Genomic DNA, 19,062 nt, shown 5'->3' with positions numbered 1-19,062 from the left:
CAGCAAAACAGTGCTACCCAATCCCTGTTTGCTATGCTCTTGTTTGGGATGTAGAAGGCATGCAAGTGGAGAAGGAAGGATTCTTGCTTCCTTCTGGGATGTAGTTATTCAGTTTAATAAGCAGAGCATCCATTAATAGAGAACTTTCAAGGGAGTGAAAGGGAAATGTGTATGTGACCACTGTGTCCCAAGTGCCCATGGCCAGGTACATCTGATTACTGGCTGGCAACACTAGTCATGGCAGGAAGCTGCTGATAGGCTCTGTGCAAGTGTGATAATGAGCAGGGGATAAAAGGCACAAGACAGCTGTTAGTAGGTACTAGGCAATCATTGGTATTGCACTGAATGTTAAATGCCACTCGATTTTTTTTACATTCTGCACATCAAGGTGGGATCTTGCATAAAGACTATGTGGCCCTTTTTATTGAAAATTGGCCAGATATAAATTATTTTAATTATTTTCCCCTTATCATTCCTTTCCTTTTACTCCTGCATTTCTCTTCCCTGAACAGTAAAGCATCGACCTTCAACTAGTTTGAACATTTTATAATTTTTAGTCTACCTCAGGATTAGACCTGCTAAAAGTAACTCGTGTTTGCTATCTGCTAAATAAGGGGATTGCAGCAATAACCACTGTCAGCATTTTTCTCATTTAAACAAATAAAACTGACAAATGATGAAGTTCTGTGCTACTCTGTTATGCTTAGTACATGCAGAGCAATTACTCTTCTTCTGCCAACATTATTCTATCCACACCTAAACCACCCAACAGCTTAGAAAGCTCATTGACATATCAATACCATAGTCATATTTTTATATTCTGTAAGACTCTCCTCCATAACAATGGCTGATGAGTATAATTTGTACAATAATTTAAAGGGTAGAACTTTTCCATGCTTATTAGAGTTATGCAAGTTATCACCTACATTGCTGCTCTTATTTATGAGATGCCACCTTGTATTTGCTTGGAATTTTTGTACCACTATAACATTTCCTATGAACAAGTGAGCTACCATCTCAGGAGGTACAGAAGTAGATAGTTGGAGCACAGGTATGTGAATTTCAGTGGAGGAGTGGAATGGTGGGAACCATTCTCTTAAACAGAACCATTCTTGTTGAATGCTTCTCAAGCATGTGCACAATCATATACATATACCTATGTTGATATATATTACAAATGTATGTAATGCATGACACACATATATATCAAGAGAAGTGCAGATTGGATAAAGAATATGCTTTTTTATTTTTAAGAAATGCCTTATTAAGCTGGGTGTGGTGATGCACACCTTTAACCCCAGCACTCTGGAAGCAGAGGTAGGAGGATTGCTGTGAGTTTGAGGCCACCCTGAAACTACATAGTTAATTCCAGGTCTGCCTTATTGAGATTGCTAGGAAAAAGAATAGTGATGCAAAGGCATCATGATTTTGCAAGAATTCCCATAGAAGGGATGATCTGAGAACAATATAATCCTCATGCTTGAAGAAGGCCTAATCAGGGGAAATAGTATACTTTCGATAGGATGTAATGTTCCTTGTGGACTGCCACCTTCTGCTACTCACTGGGAAAATGCATATGTTCAGGTGCAGGTCATTTGGGTGCTTTGCTTTCCTAACCCCATGGGAGGCTTCTTCAGTGGAGTAGTAGCTGTTCTAATGCTGGGGTCCAAACTTGAGCCTTTCTCTCCCAACTGTGGATGACAAGAATAGGGTGAGTTCTGTTCTTTACAGTGGAAAAAACTATTTTCTGTTCACGTATTCCAGACCACACTGTGAAGATATCTATGCAATCATCACTTTTATTTGGGCCTTTTTGATCTTATGGGGACTGTTCGGACCAGGGATGCTAATTCCCAGAGATGGCAGACAATTTGTCTATGGTCTTGCCTTTCATATTCAAAACTTATAGACCCTGTACATCTCTTTGATATAGATTGATTCTCCAGACCATTGGTACCCTGCCAAAATGCCAGGATAGATAGCAGTTCCACCCCAGAGCACCTGAACAATCTAGCCAAACATGAGCCTTCTCACTGTCTTTTCTCTTCCCCTCCATCACAATCACAATATAAAGGTTCTTGCCTGTGTTTTCTTGCCCTTTTGCCTACTCTACTGTTTCCCCATGTGACTGTGTGTGATGCTGTGTTGGTTTCTAAATAGCCATGAGTATAAACTTGTTCTTGACAGTCATTTCCATGTCTTCTGTGTACCCAAAATTCTAGGTGTCCTTAAAATACCATGGCATCATGATTCAAACATAGCAAATACAGTGGTTGGAAGTGGACACTGCCTGAATTCTATTGTGGACATGAAAACTCTGTGAGCCATTTTGAAATAGCTTAAACTTGCAATATGAAGCAAGAAAATGAAAGATTGGTTTTACCATATATTTTATCTTTTAAGATTAACACATATCTGTGTATAAAATAATGGGTTTCATGACATTTTTTTTCATGACATTTTTATAGACACATACAGTGCACTTCAAATTCAGCACCTTCCCCTCTCATGTACCCCTCCCACTGGTTTCCCTTCCCCTGAAATAGTCTTATTTCTTCTTTCATGTGTTTTTTTCTTTTGCTAAGTGTTGTTTCCACATATGAGAGGAAACATATGGTATTTGTCTTTTCTTTTTTAATTTTTTTTGTTCATTTTTATTTATTTATTTGAGAGTGACAAAGAAAGAGGCAGATAGAGAGAGTGACATTGAGAATGGGTGTGCCAGGGCTTCCAGCCACTGCAAACTAACTCCAGACATGTGTGCCCTCTTGTGCATCTGTGTAACGAACGTGGGTCCTGGAGAATTGAGCCTTGAACCGGGGCCCTTAGGCTTCACAGGCAAGCGCTTAACCACTAAGCCATCTCTTCAGCCCAGTATTTGTCTTTTCTGAGTTTGGCTTAATTTGCTTAGTAAGAAGATATTTAGTGCTATCCATTGTCTTGCAAATTAATGATAGCTTCTTCTTTATGGATGGATAATAACTTATTGTGTACATATAACACATTATTTAGCCATTAATCTAGTGACTGCTTCATCAGCCCATTTCAGAACTTGGTTATGTGAATAATGCCACAATGAACTTGGATATAAAAGTGTCTATTATGATTTTCTGAGTTTTATTCCTATGGGCATATACCCAAGGGTAGACTAGCTGGATCATATACTTATTCTATTAGTTTTATGAGGACCTGCCATGCTGATTTCTATAGTGGCTATATTAATTTATATTTCTATGAGCAGGTTTGATGCTTTAGAAAGGGTGAGTATGTTCTGTCACATTCAAGATCCCTGTTCTATAAGAGGGAGGGTGTCATGCTAATGTTGCACTGTCACCTGAAAATATTGATTGGGTAGGCTTCTCTCCTTTTCAGTCTTCAAAACAGACCATCCATCATTTGCATTTAATTGAGAATGAAGTTGTAAAGTAAACCCTCCTCTGCATAGTTTCACTAATTCTTCAATTTTACTCTCCAGTGGGATACTCACTCCAATCTGCTTCTATTCTAACCATTTTTCTATATTTTCCCTTCTGTGCTCTTCTCCACCTTGCTAACTGACTTCTCCTTTCCCATATCCACTTACTTCTTCAGTGTGGGGACCTGTTACATGATGAGCAAGTGCTCATGAGTGAGTTGCACTCATCCATTATTAGGAGGAGAAAAGCATTAACAACAGTAACAACAGTGGCACCTCTACACAGTTAAGGTTCTTTCCTGCTGTTCATTGGAGGAGATAGTTTGCAGGGCTCAAGCTCAGAAAAGGAACACAGAATATTGTGTACTCTCCTCAAAGAGGGAAAATGTAGACTATCTTTTTCACTGAGATGAATTTGGGTGGGCACATCCTACAAACTTAGAAAGCTTCCCTCCAACTGTGTGTGATGGTTTATGTGGGCATTTTAATTACTTTTGCATTTCTGAGACAAAATTCCTGACCAAAACAAGCTGATGGGTGGGATGGGCTTATTTTGGCTTACATTCTTGGGAAGAAACTTCCTCATGACAGAGAAAGGACAGTAAAGCAGAGGCTGGACATCACATCTTGTTACAGCAGCCAGCCAGAAGCAGCAAGACTAAGCTGATCTCTGGCAAGGGGGTGCTAGGCCATAACTTCCCAAAGTCTGCCCCTAGAAACACACCTCCTCCAACAAGGTTTCACCTCTCAAATTGCCACCAGCTGAGGACCAAGCCTTAAAAACACATGAGGCTATGGGAGCTACCTCATTCAAATGAGCACAGTGGTCTTAACTGTCTATAATCACAAATTTTAAATATCACTATTAATTGAGTGTCAGATATGATTTCTCCACCTCTAATCCTCAACCTCTACTCTTGCTTAGTCTGTAAATCTTGACACCAGAGACATCAGAAATAGATTCATGTTCCACTTCCTCTACTCAGAGACTGGCTCATTTTGATTATAGTTATTCTTCTGTCCCTTGAATTCCTTTTGAATTTAAAGAAAAAGAAGCAAAATTGAGTACTTACATTTTCTTTAACTGTTCCATGTGATATCTTATTCCATAACTATGAATAAGTAATTAAATACAAGAACAAGCATAAATTGTGGGGAGGCAACTAAGCATAGTGCTAGTTTTAGAGTGAGGCAGAGAAGAGTCAAACATATCTGCAGACTGACTTCTCTAATTCATGCTTCCTTGTGTATGAAATAGGGATACAAGAGCAAGATCCACCTCCTCTTATTATGGGAATAAAGTAAGAGGAGAGATTCATGGCTTGAACTGTGATACATTCACATGGAAGGTACAAGCAACAGCCTTCTTTTCTCCCATGCCACTCATCCTATAGCAGGACACAGTAGCAGCAAGCATTTTCAGAGCAGAGTAGACATGGGACCATGTTTCTAATGAATTAACTCATTTGGCACTCCATGAAGGTTGGCTACCTTTCCCTTAAAAAGCTTGATTGTTCTTGGTCACAGAAAATACTGTCAATCCTCAGATACACCAAGTAAATTTTCTTAACTATGCAAATTCATAAGAACCTTGTTACACAGTTAAGGTCTCCCATATTATCTCCATTTATACGTGTTTCCTTTCAGTCCTTTCTGTCTATGTTGTTTCTTCTAGCTCTTCAAACTTCTGCCACAAGGCTTTTCTTTGCTCCTTTTCTCAGTGCTGTAAGACTTAGATCAACTGGCCTGCTTGCCAAATGTGCCTGTCCTTTCTTTTGTATCCCGTTGGCTTTGACTTCCTGAGCCTGTAGGCCACAATTTTGGCCATTCCTGGGATTCCCCATCCTAAACGTATTCCTTGTTCTCTTTCAAGCTACGCTGCTATGGCAGTCCTCTGTAGCTGCCAGACTTTGTTAAGGGTATTTAGAACAACCTGAAATATGTCCCTAGGGTTCTGTGCTGAGACCTCTGCTTTCTAGAATCACAGCAGTTCCCCACAGTACATGTACACAAAGACAAACAGCACTGAGTCAAGGTTCTGTGAAAATGATTTCTTGGTACTGGAGCTGCATTGTTTGGTAATACCTTTCATGTATAGTTCCCATCCCACTCAGTGGGTAAAATTTAATTATCAGTAATATATTATTGTCAAAGTAATTAAAACCTTGCCTTGATTAAAAACAGAATTGTTTAATTAAAAAGCAAAGGTTTGGCTAACCTTAATTTTGTTATTAAGAAATATAATGGCCTCAGCTGACTTTCTCTGCCTCCCCTTCAGGCTTGAAGGTCCGGGAGGTGTTCATCAATATCACCAGGCAGCAGGTAGAGGACTTCCATGGACCAGAGGACTACTGGTGTCAGTGTGTGGCATGGAGCCACCTGGGAACCTCCAAGAGCAGGAAGGCCTCTGTGCGCATAGCCTGTAAGTACCTCCTGGGTGACTTTGTCCTGTAGGAACAAGTACAAGTGTTAAATAGACCCAAAGAGGCCTTTGGGAATGTCCTGGCTTTTGCAAAACATAGATTAGAGGGCATCAAGAAATCATCTAAATTATCCGACCTCCAGTGAGTTAACTCTTTAAAAATTTTTAAATTAAATGCTTGGTAGTTTTCTCTGGAGTGAAGGGACCAAATTGATGCCATGACAGGCTTCAATGAGGTGCCGCATTAACTAGGCCTAAGTTTCAGTTTCCTGGAGAGGCAGGTAAGACTTCCAGGAAGAAAATCATGAACAAAGGACTGTTAATAAATGGCTGCCCTGACATGTGGCTGAGGAGGTAACCACCCAGGTCCTGTAATATCTCTGGGCCGTTATCAAATAAGTCATGCACAAGGTAGAGGGATCTGGGGGCTGAGTCAGTTCCTTCAGACATGTCCAAACATACCCAAACATGTCCCTTTCACCCCAACCAAACAAAGATGTACAACTGTAACTGCTGCTTGCCTAGCTAATCATCGTAGAAGATTACCTAATCCACCTGGAATTCCCTAGCTGTGCTTAAAAGGAGCCTGTGTGTTCCTCTATGGGTTGCCATTTTATACGAATGGTTAACCCCACATGCTGGCTGACTCTGCAGAATAAACGCTCTATGCCTTTACATACTTTTTGAGTCTGGGGTCTTTCTTCAGTGATTTTCAGACTTTTACAGGAGGAAAATTAGCAAATCGGTTTGGCTGAGATAGTCTTCATAGGTAGCTCATTAGAGCTTTTGTGTCTCAACAATGCCAGAAAATAGGTTTCTAGAGTCAGAAATCTATGTAGAGGGATTCTGCTTCTCCCCATCTATAAGGAACTTTGGGATATGGATGGGGAGTTTAGAGCAAAAACTGTCTATAGAACTCCCCAGCCAATGTGCAAAAATGTGATATTAAAGATATGAAGGGATTTTATAGTTTGTTGCTAAATGTCTTCTTTTGAAACTTCAAAGATGGGCATGGGTTTTTAAAATTGCATTTGTTTGACTCAAGTAGAGCTAAAAATGAATGAATGAATGAATAAATAAATAAATAAATACACACATGGAAAATAATGAAGAAAGGAAGAAAACTGTTTTTCTGGAGAACCCAGGATTTATCTTATTTCAACATTAGTGTCTTTATAATCTAAAACCATACATAGGTTTCTTCATCCCACCCACAACCCATATTCCACCCTCCGCGGCTCTCCATAAAAGTCTTTTCTGAGTTAAGATTGTAAAAAGCCTCAAGGAGGAAGTGGGAAGGTGCAAGGTAGAGATTGTTATTGTTGCTTTATTCAAACACTGCCTTTTTAGAGTACTGTAAAGAATAGGGAACTAGAGGGATTTATTTGAGGACTCAAGGAATTCTTCATAGCAGATGTTGATGGTTTAGGGATTAGGAACAGGAATGAATTTCTATTTGCAGAGACATTTATGCTTCCTGGGAAATGAGATCTTCCCTAAAAATATGCATTTCACCTTCACAATACTAGTGATTAGGGGGGCTCTCCTGGATGCCACATTGGCCCTCATAGGCAAGAGAAAAGAGGTTACCTTGTAAGCAGTGCTCTCAATGAAAGAGCCGGAGGAAATATTTTTCCTATGGTTATTTAGTTAATTAGATTTAGCTAACCAGTATTTTATGACTTTCAAGTGGCCTGTCAGCTGAGAGTGGGACTATGTTTGCATTCATTATTCCCATGGAAGTGCAGGTCTGTGCTCCCTGCGTGGTCATAGTCAGACCAAACAGGACATTTGGTTGCAGCCACACTTCATTCCTGTTGGGATCAATCCAAGCTGATGAGAGGCAAAACAGCTTGAGCAATTTCAATATAGGCAACCTGGGCTGGAGAGATGGCTAAGCGGTTAAGGGCTTGCCTGTGAAGCCTAAGGATCCCAGTTCGAGGCTCTATTCCCCAGGACCCATGTTAGCCAGATGCACAAGGGGGCGCACGCATCTGGAGTTCATTTGCAGTGGCTGGAGGCTCTGGCGTGCCCATTCTCTCTCTCTCTCTCTCTGCCTCTTTCTGTCTCTGTCACTCTCAAATAAATAAATAAAAAATATTAAAAAAAGTACAGGCAACCTCAGGTGATTTCTCTTCAGCTTTGTTTTTCTTCTTACTTTACCACTCTGAGGCCCACATGCCCTGTTCTTCTAAGTATTATAAATACCATTTCCTTGATATGTCTGCCTCTGGTGTCTTCCACCTCCAATTTTGCTTAATTTAGTAAATTGTCAGGTGCCTGCAAGGACTTCTATAGATTTGCCTATAAAATTTGTCAGGAACAGTTCAAACCTACCTGCATTAATTTCCTATCACTTTGGTTGCATACATTAAATTCGGTCTTTCCAAGTCTGCTCTGGTCCTGTATATCATACTTGCTTTTCTGACACATGCCATTACTCATGTAGTCTCCAGTTTCATAAGTATGTTGGCCCAGGGTACAGAGTTCAGACTCTGGGTTCCTGAAATTGCCCATTTCTTCTGTGTTCCTTAGTTTTCCAGGTGGACAGTAATGTTCATCTTTCTGGGTCTCATCATCTTCATCTATGAATGGATACCAAATTGAGAGCTGTTGTGAACGTTATAGGCAGTGATAACTATTGGATATTTAAACCACTGTTGGCACAGACATAGCACTTCTTCGTCAGCTCCTGTTTTATGGCATGCTTAGTCCCAGAGCATAAACATGACTTTTTAAAAAATGTATCACAGTATCATTAAAATTCATATTTTGCAATTCAGTTCATGTATATTATAATACTGTTTACAACATTTTTTGATGTAAGGTCTCACTCTAGCCCAGGGTAACCTCTAATTCACTCTGTAGTCTCAGGGTGGTCTTGAACTCTCATTGATCCTCCTACCTGTGCCTCCCAATTACTGGGATTGAAAGCATGCACCACCACACCTGGTTTACAACATATTTTCTTACTTTCTTCCCATGTAGTAAGTGAGAGGTTCTTTAATTTATTGAAAATTATTTATGCAAGTCAAGTCATGATTTGTCATTAAATAATACATTTGACTTGGAGACCAATGTACCTTAAGATGTAACTTTAAAATTTAACAAGTGTAATGACATCAAATGGGTGAACAGGGCATGTGTGGAGGGGTGCCTTCAGGACCTCCATTTTTTTATTTGCTTATAAAAAAAACACTTTCATAATAATTTTCATGTTTTATTAGAATAAGATGTTTCTGACTTTTATTTTAAGTACCTTGCAGCAAATACCACATTGCACATGACTATAGCTCTACTCCCAATAAATTAAAAGCCACATTATGTATAACTATCACCATACTTCTTTTTTTTTAAATTTATTTTTGCAATCAGTGTATACAATCAAGCTGATACCATCATTAGCGTCCTCCCTGTCCTCCCCCCTCTGCAGGGACACTCCTCGTGGGGGAATATGGGTCGTGCATTTTGGTGTTAGCCATCAGTTATGGGTAGGAGGCAATGTCTCTGAGTATCATGGCCCAAAGTGTGGCTCTGACATTCTTTTCACCCTCTTCTGCAAATTTCCCTGGGCCACGTTGGGTTCATTTTAGGTCTGCTTGAGTGATGAGGTCTTGGGAGCCTCTGTGTCTCTGGATATCTGGTTTGATGGGAGTTGAGTGTTCTCTGTGTTGATCTGCTTCACCCTTGTGCTAGTACCAGGTTGGCCAAGAAAGCAGCAATTTTACTCATTTCCCCAATTATTCTTAGTTTCAGCTGGGGCTCTTTTGAGGTGTGGTGGGATGGTTCTTTTCTTAGTTTCTTCAACTATCTGAAAAAGAGAAGCAAACTCTTTATAGAGTTACCGACAGACCCAGTTATTCCCTTCTGGGCATTTATCCTAAAAGCTCCACACCTCAGCTCAGAGAGATTTGCTCAACCATGTTTATAGTTGCTCAATTAGTAATAGCTGAGAGCTGGAATCAACCCAGATGTCCATCATTAGACAAATGGGTAACTAAGATAAGGTATATCTACATGATCAAATTCTCCACAGCAGTAAGGAAAAATGACACAATGAAATTTTAAGAAAAATGGTAGAACCTGGAACAGATCATCTTCAGTGATCTCACCCAATCACAGAAAGATAATTTCCGCATAGTCTCTCTCCTCATCTACGGCTCCTAAACTGAATCTATTCAAGATGCTGACATACCTAACAAGCATCTCAAGAGGGGAGGGTGGAGGTGGGGGTGGGGGATACAAACCTGGACCCAAATGGCCATGGTACCATAGAATTCTACATCCTAAATGACCGACTAAATGCTTGAACCTTCACCAGGCCCTTAGAGGGAACACCTGAATCACAAGACCCTGGAGAGGGTATGATGAAGACTGACCTTAATCTTTTCCTGTTTCTGATTCTCTCTCTCTCTCTTCTCTCTATCTCTTTTATATTACTTATCTTTTTTTTCCTTCTCTTCTTGGGTGCTGACCTGTAACTCCCAGTACCAGCATGTGGCTATCATCCACAATGAGCTCTTGATCAGAAAGGCCTACAAGGTTTTCCAAAAGAAGACAGATTTCTGTCAGAGTACTTGATGACCCACCAAAGGTTAGTGTTAAGAGCCTGCTGCTGAAGACACCATATGCTGTTGGTATGGAACATGGAATGACCTGACTGGAACCTGGAAGAGAGTCAATCCCCAGACAGTTGGCTCATTTAGTGCCAGAATGTGCTATATGAGTGACTGGAGGAAAATGACGAATATCTGTGCAAGCAACTCGTGGTGTAAGCTACTCAATAGCAATCAACCTGATGTGACATTCGCACAAGTGCAATAGTGGCACACAGCCATGGTGGGTAACCAATTGCTCTTGATTTGGCTAACTGATCCACTCAGTGGAATATATCCCAAAGCTAGAGCTGGGAATCAAGTCAGAACCATATCCACAGCAAGCCTATTCTCCATAAACAAACTTCCACCAATCACAGGCTACAAGAGGGCCTACAGCTATTAAATTCTCTCTAAAAAACAAAGGTTTTCCCATTTATCTGGCACTTATTAAGATTTAAGATTCAAGGCATCTCAGTGCAACTGTGAATATGATGACATCATTTTGAGGGGACTTCTCAATTCAGTATCATGTTCACATTATTCAGCAAATTGCTCCAGTTCAACCTTCCAGCTCTTTATGCTTCTTCTTTTTCTGTTGTTATAAAAAAATCCATTTGATTGAAGAACCTGGAGGATACACTCCCTAAGGTGGGCAGATTCACAATCAGACCCCTACATTACTTCATAGCCATTACAGATGCTCTTCACAAGGCAGCAAAGATGATTCCTGATATCTCTACAAAAGCAATGCCCAGGTCTAGTACAGCCACCAGCAGCATTTTTTTTTTTCTCAGCCAGATTTCAGTCTGTTCCATACAACCCTAAGTATGGATCATAGACTCCTTGAAATCAATTCCACAGCCCACAGTGATGTTGATGTAGCAGAATTAGGGGATTGGGTCCTTAGCCATGCCAAGGATATGCTCCCAGTCTGTGTAGTTAGCAGCCCACAACACTTAAAATCTTCCTGCCACTTATCCAGAATTGAGGCCATTCTGTTATTTTTAGGGTAATTCTGTATCTGCTGTTAGAAATTCTTATTAAACTCTGATGTCACCATGTCTCTATACACATAGCTAGCAATGGCTTACAGCCACCTCCACAAGCATAATAAGAAAAAAGAGGATGGCAAACCTCATCATAATTTATTAGTTCTCCCTGCAGGCCCCACAGCAGCTTACAAAAGCCACCAGGAAAAGGAAGGCACCCACTGCAATGATGACCACAGGCCACAGGGCACCAGAAGCCATCATGTGGGTAATGGTTTGATTCAGGACAACCTGGGCTGTTATACCTAAGGCAATCAATCCATTGCACAGGCACAAAAGGGCAGCAGAAGAACATAGAGCAAGAATTTGATACCTTTCATTCTTCCTTCCACTGTCATGGCTGTTGGACCTGAGCTCCCTTATGCTGCAGGCTCCTCACCTGCCGAGGCCCAACGGCCTTCTGCCAATGCCTCTTCTTAAATTTAACAATTTAAAAATTGTATTGGGAAAAAACTCCAAGGCACCTGGAACATTCAGCTGAGCATTAGATTGACTGGAGTGTCTGTAAATGGCAATATTTGCTAATCTCTACAAAAACACCAGAAAGCTTGCTCTATGATGTCACTTAGAGATCATTTGATTTTGAAAAGCAGCAATATGAAGAGAATTCTGATCTTATGATGAATCACATGTCATTGATATGGACCTCTTTGGAGTTATAGTTCTATATGCAGAGTTTGGCTTCCACTGTAGATTCTGGATTCAACTATGGAGGAAGGTCCAGGAAAGTATTTGTATCAATTAGCCAGGCGACTCTATGAGTCTATGGACAAGTGTCTTTGTGATGTCTTGTCTAAGAACTTCAATATGCATATAAATTAAGTAGGTTGCTAAAAGTTCTGTTCAAGCAATTCAGGAAGTTTAGCATAGGGTCTGGAATTTTGTATTTCATTTTTTGTTTTAATATGTGTGTCGGGGGGGTGACAGAGAGAGAGAGAGAGAATGGGTGGGCATGCTAGGTTCTCTTTCATGAATGTCAGATGCTTGCACTATTGTTTCCATCTGGCTGTGCATGGTTTCTGGAGAATGGAACCCTGGGCCAGCATGCTTTGCAAGCAAATGTCTTAAACCACTGAACAATCTTTCCAACCCTGAAATGTATTTTTAATGACTTGGATGCTGCTTCTGTGGTTAAAGGATAGTCATACAGTAATAATGTCTTAAATACTTTTATAAAGTACTATTTTAAATTTAAATTGTTTTATTTAATGCACTTATTGTTTTATATGTCTTCTTCATTTAACTTGTTCCAGAAGATGAAATGATTTGACTAAATGTCTCCTAGATGATGGCAGACAAGAGCCTAACCTATCCTTTCAAACTCTTACAACTGCCCATGCTCTTAATACTAAGCCCTTTGGAATCTTTTTGTTAAATGCAAACTTTAGAACCATAACAGGAACATCTATAGTATTTGGGTATATGCTTGAAGCTTTCCTTTCTCATTCCCTTTATGATTAGTTAAGAGCATGTTCCTGGTCAGGTTCTAGTGTGTACACACATTTCATTTTAACATCCAAAGTGCCTGCCACCTTCAGATTTCCTGAAATCACTTTATGTCATGCCAGGGAGAAGTTGGCTACTCATCCAACTGCTGGGGGCTAGAAATAGCTGGTCTTGGTTTCCAAAGTGACTTTAGACAGGTGAAAATGGGTAAATGAAACCAACCTACATTGACTCCACCATGTCATGGAATTAGAGCATATCAGGCTGGGCCTCACAGCATTAGTCTGCCTCTAGGGAAAAATTCACACAGGCCCTCACTTGTCTGTCTGTCTCAGCTGAGCAGGAGGTGGGGCACTTGGAATCTGTTACTTCTATTGCTAGACTGCTGCCAAAACCAGGAATACTCAGTTACTCATAGCAGTGTTTGCATGAGTGAAAATTTGGTGGCTTAGCACTTTCTTTTATTCCCTGTTTTTATTTCTCTTCTTCATCTGATTATGAAGTGTGGCACATCTATCATTAACCTTTGATCAAGCAAACCTCTTGATACTTGGAGTGTGGCAGATTGAATGTGAATGTATGCTCCCATAGCCTGAAGTATTTTTAAACTATTTTTATTTTATTTATTTATTTATTTATTTATTTATTTATTTGAGAGAATGGGTGCACCAGAGCCTTCAGCCACTGCAAATAAACTCCACATGAATGCACCACTTTGGGCACCTGGCTTATGTGGGTCCTGGGGAATTGAACCTGGGTCCTTTGGCTTTGCAGGCAAGTACCTTAACAATGAAGCAATCTCTCCAGCCAGCCTATGATATTTTTTTCAGTGTATATAGTCAAGTTGATATCATTGTTAGCCTCCTCCCTATCCTCCCCACTCCACAGGTACCCTCCTTGTTGGGGAATATGGGTCATGCATTGTGAGGTTAGCCATTAGTTATGGGTAGGAGGCAATGTCTCTGTGTATCATGACCCAATTGTAGCTCTAACATTCTTTCCACATGCTCTTCTGCAGATTTCCCTGAGCCACATTGGGTTCATTTCAGGTCTGTTTCAGTGATGAGGTCTTCAGAGCCTCTGTGTCTCTGGATATCTGGTTTGATAGGAGTTGAGTGTTCTCTGTGTCTATCTCCTTCACCCTTGTGCTGGTACCAGGTTGACCAAGAGAGCAGCACTTTTACTCATTTCCCCAGTTATTCTTAGTTTCAGCTGGTATTTTTGATTAAGCTTGCAACTTAAGTCTTTAGCAGCCTGCTGGAAGAGGTGTCACTGGGGGCAGATCTTATCGTCCAACACTACAGGTGTGTTGAAGGTCAATGTTGAGATATGGCTGTTTATCTCTCTGTGGATACTGAAGTGAGTTGGCTTTTTCCACCATGATTAAGTTTCCCCTGGGATTTGTAAGCCTGAAATAAACTCTTTCCTCACATAAACTGCCTGTGGTCTGTGTGTTTCTGAGCAATGAAAAGGCAACTGCATCATGGGGGTTTTGCCTAACATGGAAACTGACAATGAGAAACAAAGGAAGGACTTACATTTTATTGTTGAGCCTGTTACATAAAGTTGGTAACTTGGAAGAATACACAGTAGGTAACCAGTATTTTTTGGCTAAACATTTTTATTAATGTATGTAAATTTAAGTATGCTGCTTATTTGAGGTACTTCTTAGATATCTGTGAGATTGTACCAAAGAAGGAAGAATGAGTTAGAAGAGCCTCTTTTCTTTTTTTTCTTTTTAAGGTAGGGTCTCACTCTAGCCCAGGCTGACCTGGAATTCACTATGTAGTCTCAGGGTGGCCTTGGACTCACTGCGATCCTTCTACTCTGCCTCCCAAGTGCTGGGATTAAAGGCATGTACCACCATGCCTGGCTGACTTTTATATTCTTTTTTTTTTTAATTTCATTTTTTATTTATTTGAAAGCAGAGAGAGAGAGAGACAGACAGAGAGAGAATGGGCACTCCAGCCACTGCAAACAAACTCCAAACTCCGGACGCGTGTGCCTCTTGTGCATCTGGCTTATATGGGTCCTGGGGAATCAAACCTAGGTCATTTGGCTTCACAGGCAAATGCCTTAACTGCTAATACATATTTCTAGCCAAGAAGAGCCTCTTTTAAAAGCCATGGAATTCCTTACTTTCACATGCCCACAATGAAAATTGGACAATTTATATTGATTTGCTTGTAGGGGTATTTACTCTGAAAATTGAAAGGAAAGGATATCTAGTTAAGCCTTGGTTACAGATATCAACTTCATGTCTTAGATAAATTATTCCATCTGCTAATAGCCCCCTCCTGCCTATAAGATTAAATGCAAGGATAAAGAACTATATATGCATCTCCCTGGAATTCAGATTCTGTGCTAATGTCTGTGCCAGTCTTCACTCTCATCATGTCTTCACAAGCTTGCTGTGAGGCCCAGCCTGATATGCTCTGATTCTATGACATGTGCCACCTGTGTTCACCATCCTTACCTTATTAATGTTCTATCTCTCCCTTGGAGCATATTCATGGAGCTTAGCTGATACTTATATTCAAGCTCATCTTATACGCTGCCTCCTCCTCAAATCTCAGGTTAGCAAATCTCTTGACCTTAGTGATCTGAGCAGCCTCCTGTAAGACATTGACAAAACTACTGTTTAGCTCTACCTTACAAACTCTATAAGTTTTCATTGACCATCTCTATGTTCTCATAGCATTTATTTAGTTTTCCTTTCATGTTCCCCTCTAACTTGTCCAGAATTTTGGTGATTTTGAAGTTACTTATAGATTTAGTTCTCTTTTAGATTATAAATTGTTCAACATTCAATCTAATATTACTATAATTTTCCTGACCTCTGAGCCTTTTGTAGACCTTTGTATTGCAAACAAACAGTCATCTAGCTGAAAAACCCCACCCACACAGGCATGACTCTACTCCATGAAAGCACATTTGTGATTGTTCCAAGGAATCTTAAAGCTTCTGGCTTCATAATGAGTAGCTGACTAAAAAGGACATATAAGAGTCATCATTGCTCTCCCTTATTTGCACTACTGTGTCAGTAACTGAAAAGTGAAAAAGCTGAAAGTGACAAGGGGAGTTATGAAATATCACACCTTAATGCCCTGTGATGTGGTGTATACTGCTAACTCTGTCTGCTCTGCTCATTTTTTCTCGGGAAACACATGAATTCACTCAAAAAGTTGAAACCCTGCTTCCTATCTCCATGGAAGAAAGCAGAGTCAGGAGACAGTATTTTTCTCTTCTGCAGTACTTTATGGTATCTCACTGAAGGATGAGGTAGCTTCTGAATAACACTATACTTTGTATTAAATCATCTCAGAAAGGAGAGGACACTGAAATGCTGATACCATCAGGGATTTTCTTCCACCTGAAGGCTCAAGTACCAAGCTATATACTTATGGGTATCCATTTTACATAATGGTGTCACATAGGCTTATGGTAGCAGGATGGGAACACACTTTAAAAGATGTAGTTCAGAATGAAAATATGAGGTCCCTGGTTTAACAATCAAGAGTTCCAGGCATAATATTAGTTCAAACATGGAGCCCTGTGTAATTCCACAAGACATAATATCTGGAAAGTTATCTTTGAGAAGTCATCTCACATATGCCATAAAAGGAAAACTTTTGTTTTGTCTCATGAAGAAGTAGAGAGCAAACATGTATTTCTACTCCAAAGTCAGAGGCAGCATCACTGGTTCTAAGTATGAGAGAGGGAACCCAGTGGTAGTACATTCTTCCTGTTGCTCCCACTTCCTGCATAATATACACAGGCTAGCATGGGGGTAAATCTGGCAATGTTATACAAATGCCAGTTTGGAAAGGTGTCTGGCAGTGTTGTTGGAGAAGGAATTACTATGTTAGATATCAAGGTAAGACAGGAAGTCCTAGGGTTTTTTTTCAATTGACATAATGTCAGATTGTCAGAAAAATTGCAATGTAGTAAGGAATTCCCTTACTGAAAGTCTTCACATTATCATTTACCATAATTGCTTTTAGAATTAGCACTGTTTCTGTGTTCCTCTGTATGGTACCATCCCACTGAATAATGGGCTATGTTCTGAGAAATGTATCATTGGGAAGTTTTGTACTTTGAAACCTACATGGTATTAATCATTCATTCAACATGAAGTGACATGGCACCCATGAGATAGATGATGCTGCCACCAGACTGTACTCTTTTATAGTAAACATATTTTGTAAAAAGGAATACCCTTTCAAATTATAATAAAAAGCATAGTAGCTAAACAACCAACTATTCCCTGTTAGCATTATGAACATCATGTACTAAACATAACTACTGTAATATAGTGATTTGAATTAGTTTTCCCTAAAGATTTGTGTTTTGAATGCATGGTCCACAGGTGATGGCAGTTTTGGAGGTGGAGCCTTGCTGGAGATGGTATGTTTTGGGGAGTAGGTATAGGGGTGTTATAGCTAGCTCCCTCTTCCCTCCTGCTGGTGGTGACCATCTTCTGTGCCAGAGGTGATGTCCAGCCTCTGCTCATGCCATGCTTTCCCTTGCCATCATGAATTCCCCTTGAGAGGGTAAGCCAAAATAAAACCTTTCCTCCCATCAACTACTTATGATGAGGCCCTTTATCCTAGCAACAAGCAAGGAACTATCTGATTTGTGGGAGGAATGTGTAAGGCTTTGGAACCTTGGTTTATGAAACACCTTGAAGAGCTTTAAGCAGAATTGAATGGACCATTCTATTCAGACCAAAATGCAAAAAGAGATATAGACTATGAGACTTGACTTATAAGAGGAAGAGAATTTTTTTTCTGGACTGGAAGAGATGCAGTTGGTGTGAAACGCTAGCTGAGTTCTGATCATGTTCGGAGAACTTGAGCAGAATTAAGCTTAGAAGAAATGGACTGCTGTGAGCAGACAGATGTGGGTGGAGACTACACGGTGTGGTCTGGGTCATTGAGTTTTCACATTTAGGGCAGTGATGGGGCCATATTTTAAAAAACCTATTGGCACACTGTACTGAAAGCCATAGGGAGGAAGATTTTACCATCTTTCCTTCATATCCCTATGCCATCCTTAGACCACACTCCCCAACATATATGGCAAAAATAAATTGGCAATGAAGTTTTGATATATGTATAGGACCTATGCTTTTACAGAGCTGGTGCAGGTTAAAGAGGAAGGAGGAAATTTGAAGCTCTGGGAAGGTGACCTTAATGAGTATGTCATTATAGAAATGTGGGACTAAGAGGAAAGAAAGTAGAAATTTTAGGCACTTCTGGATTTGGGGGCTTCTATAAGTAACAAAGTTACTAGTGACTCTATTGCATGTGATTATAGAGCACAGAAAAAATAAATTAGGAACCAAAGTAATAAGCTCAGTTTTTAAATTATATTACATGACAGTATATATGGTTGTGGGGTAGCTAACGAACTGTTGTTATTCATGCAATTGTATGTATGATCCAAAAGCCTGGGAATATAAGGTCAGTATGGATGCCATACATGAAGAGTCAGAGGCAAATATGTAGCAGTTAGCATAGTAATTTTCTGTTACGAATATAGGCAAGTTTCTTCAAGGTGCCTAAGATGTGTTTCCATTCTGCACTTTCTCCACCCTAGTCCCTAGCTCTCAAACTGCTAGTGAGTACAGAGAGGACAGTGGACTATTAGGGAAGTTCTAGGATTGGTTAGGAAGTGAACAGAAGAGAAGCCCATGAGGAAGAGACAAAAGCAAGAGAGGTGAAAGGAGATCCTTTGAAGAAGTAGACATCTTTATGAAGGAATAAATGCTCAATATTTCTATGTAATCTAAAGACTATGGGAAGAAATGAAAAGTAATAGGAGTTTAGGTGGCTCTTGGAGTCAATAGGAAGATGAGCAAATAGAAAGGCTAGAGAAAACTCCAAAGCTTTGACAAAATAAAACTTGAGCAGGTGATGATTTAATACAAACATGAAAACTAGAAAGACTGATTACTTTAAACACAAAGAAGAAATAAGAATGACAAAAGGATGAAGAAGCCAATATCAAATTTAAGTTTTAGGCTCAACAAATTAGCTTTGCACTCAAGTGATTTCTAAAACCCACTACAAATGACAGTCACATGAGGAACTCAAAAATTAAGGTCACACAGCCTCACTCAAGACCATT

At 40.0% G+C, this 19,062-nt stretch overlaps 1 protein-coding gene and 1 pseudogene across 1 annotated transcript in view; one reads left to right on the top strand and one right to left on the bottom strand.

Annotated features, from left to right (window-relative positions):
- Window positions 1-19,062, top strand: part of Unc5d (unc-5 netrin receptor D) — a 673,473-nt gene that overhangs the window by 371,676 nt on the left and 282,735 nt on the right. Inside the window, exon 3 of the mRNA XM_045159517.1 lies at window positions 5,694-5,837. Within this exon, the coding sequence (XP_045015452.1) occupies window positions 5,694-5,837 (144 nt within the window). The remainder of the gene's footprint in view (window positions 1-5,693; window positions 5,838-19,062) is intronic.
- LOC101601844 lies at window positions 11,108-11,822 on the bottom strand (annotated as a pseudogene).

Source organism: Jaculus jaculus, chromosome 9 (genome assembly GCF_020740685.1).
Source record: "Jaculus jaculus isolate mJacJac1 chromosome 9, mJacJac1.mat.Y.cur, whole genome shotgun sequence".
In the NCBI taxonomy this organism is placed as follows: domain Eukaryota; kingdom Metazoa; phylum Chordata; class Mammalia; order Rodentia; family Dipodidae; genus Jaculus; species Jaculus jaculus.
This window is presented reverse-complemented; position numbering and strand designations above follow the sequence as displayed.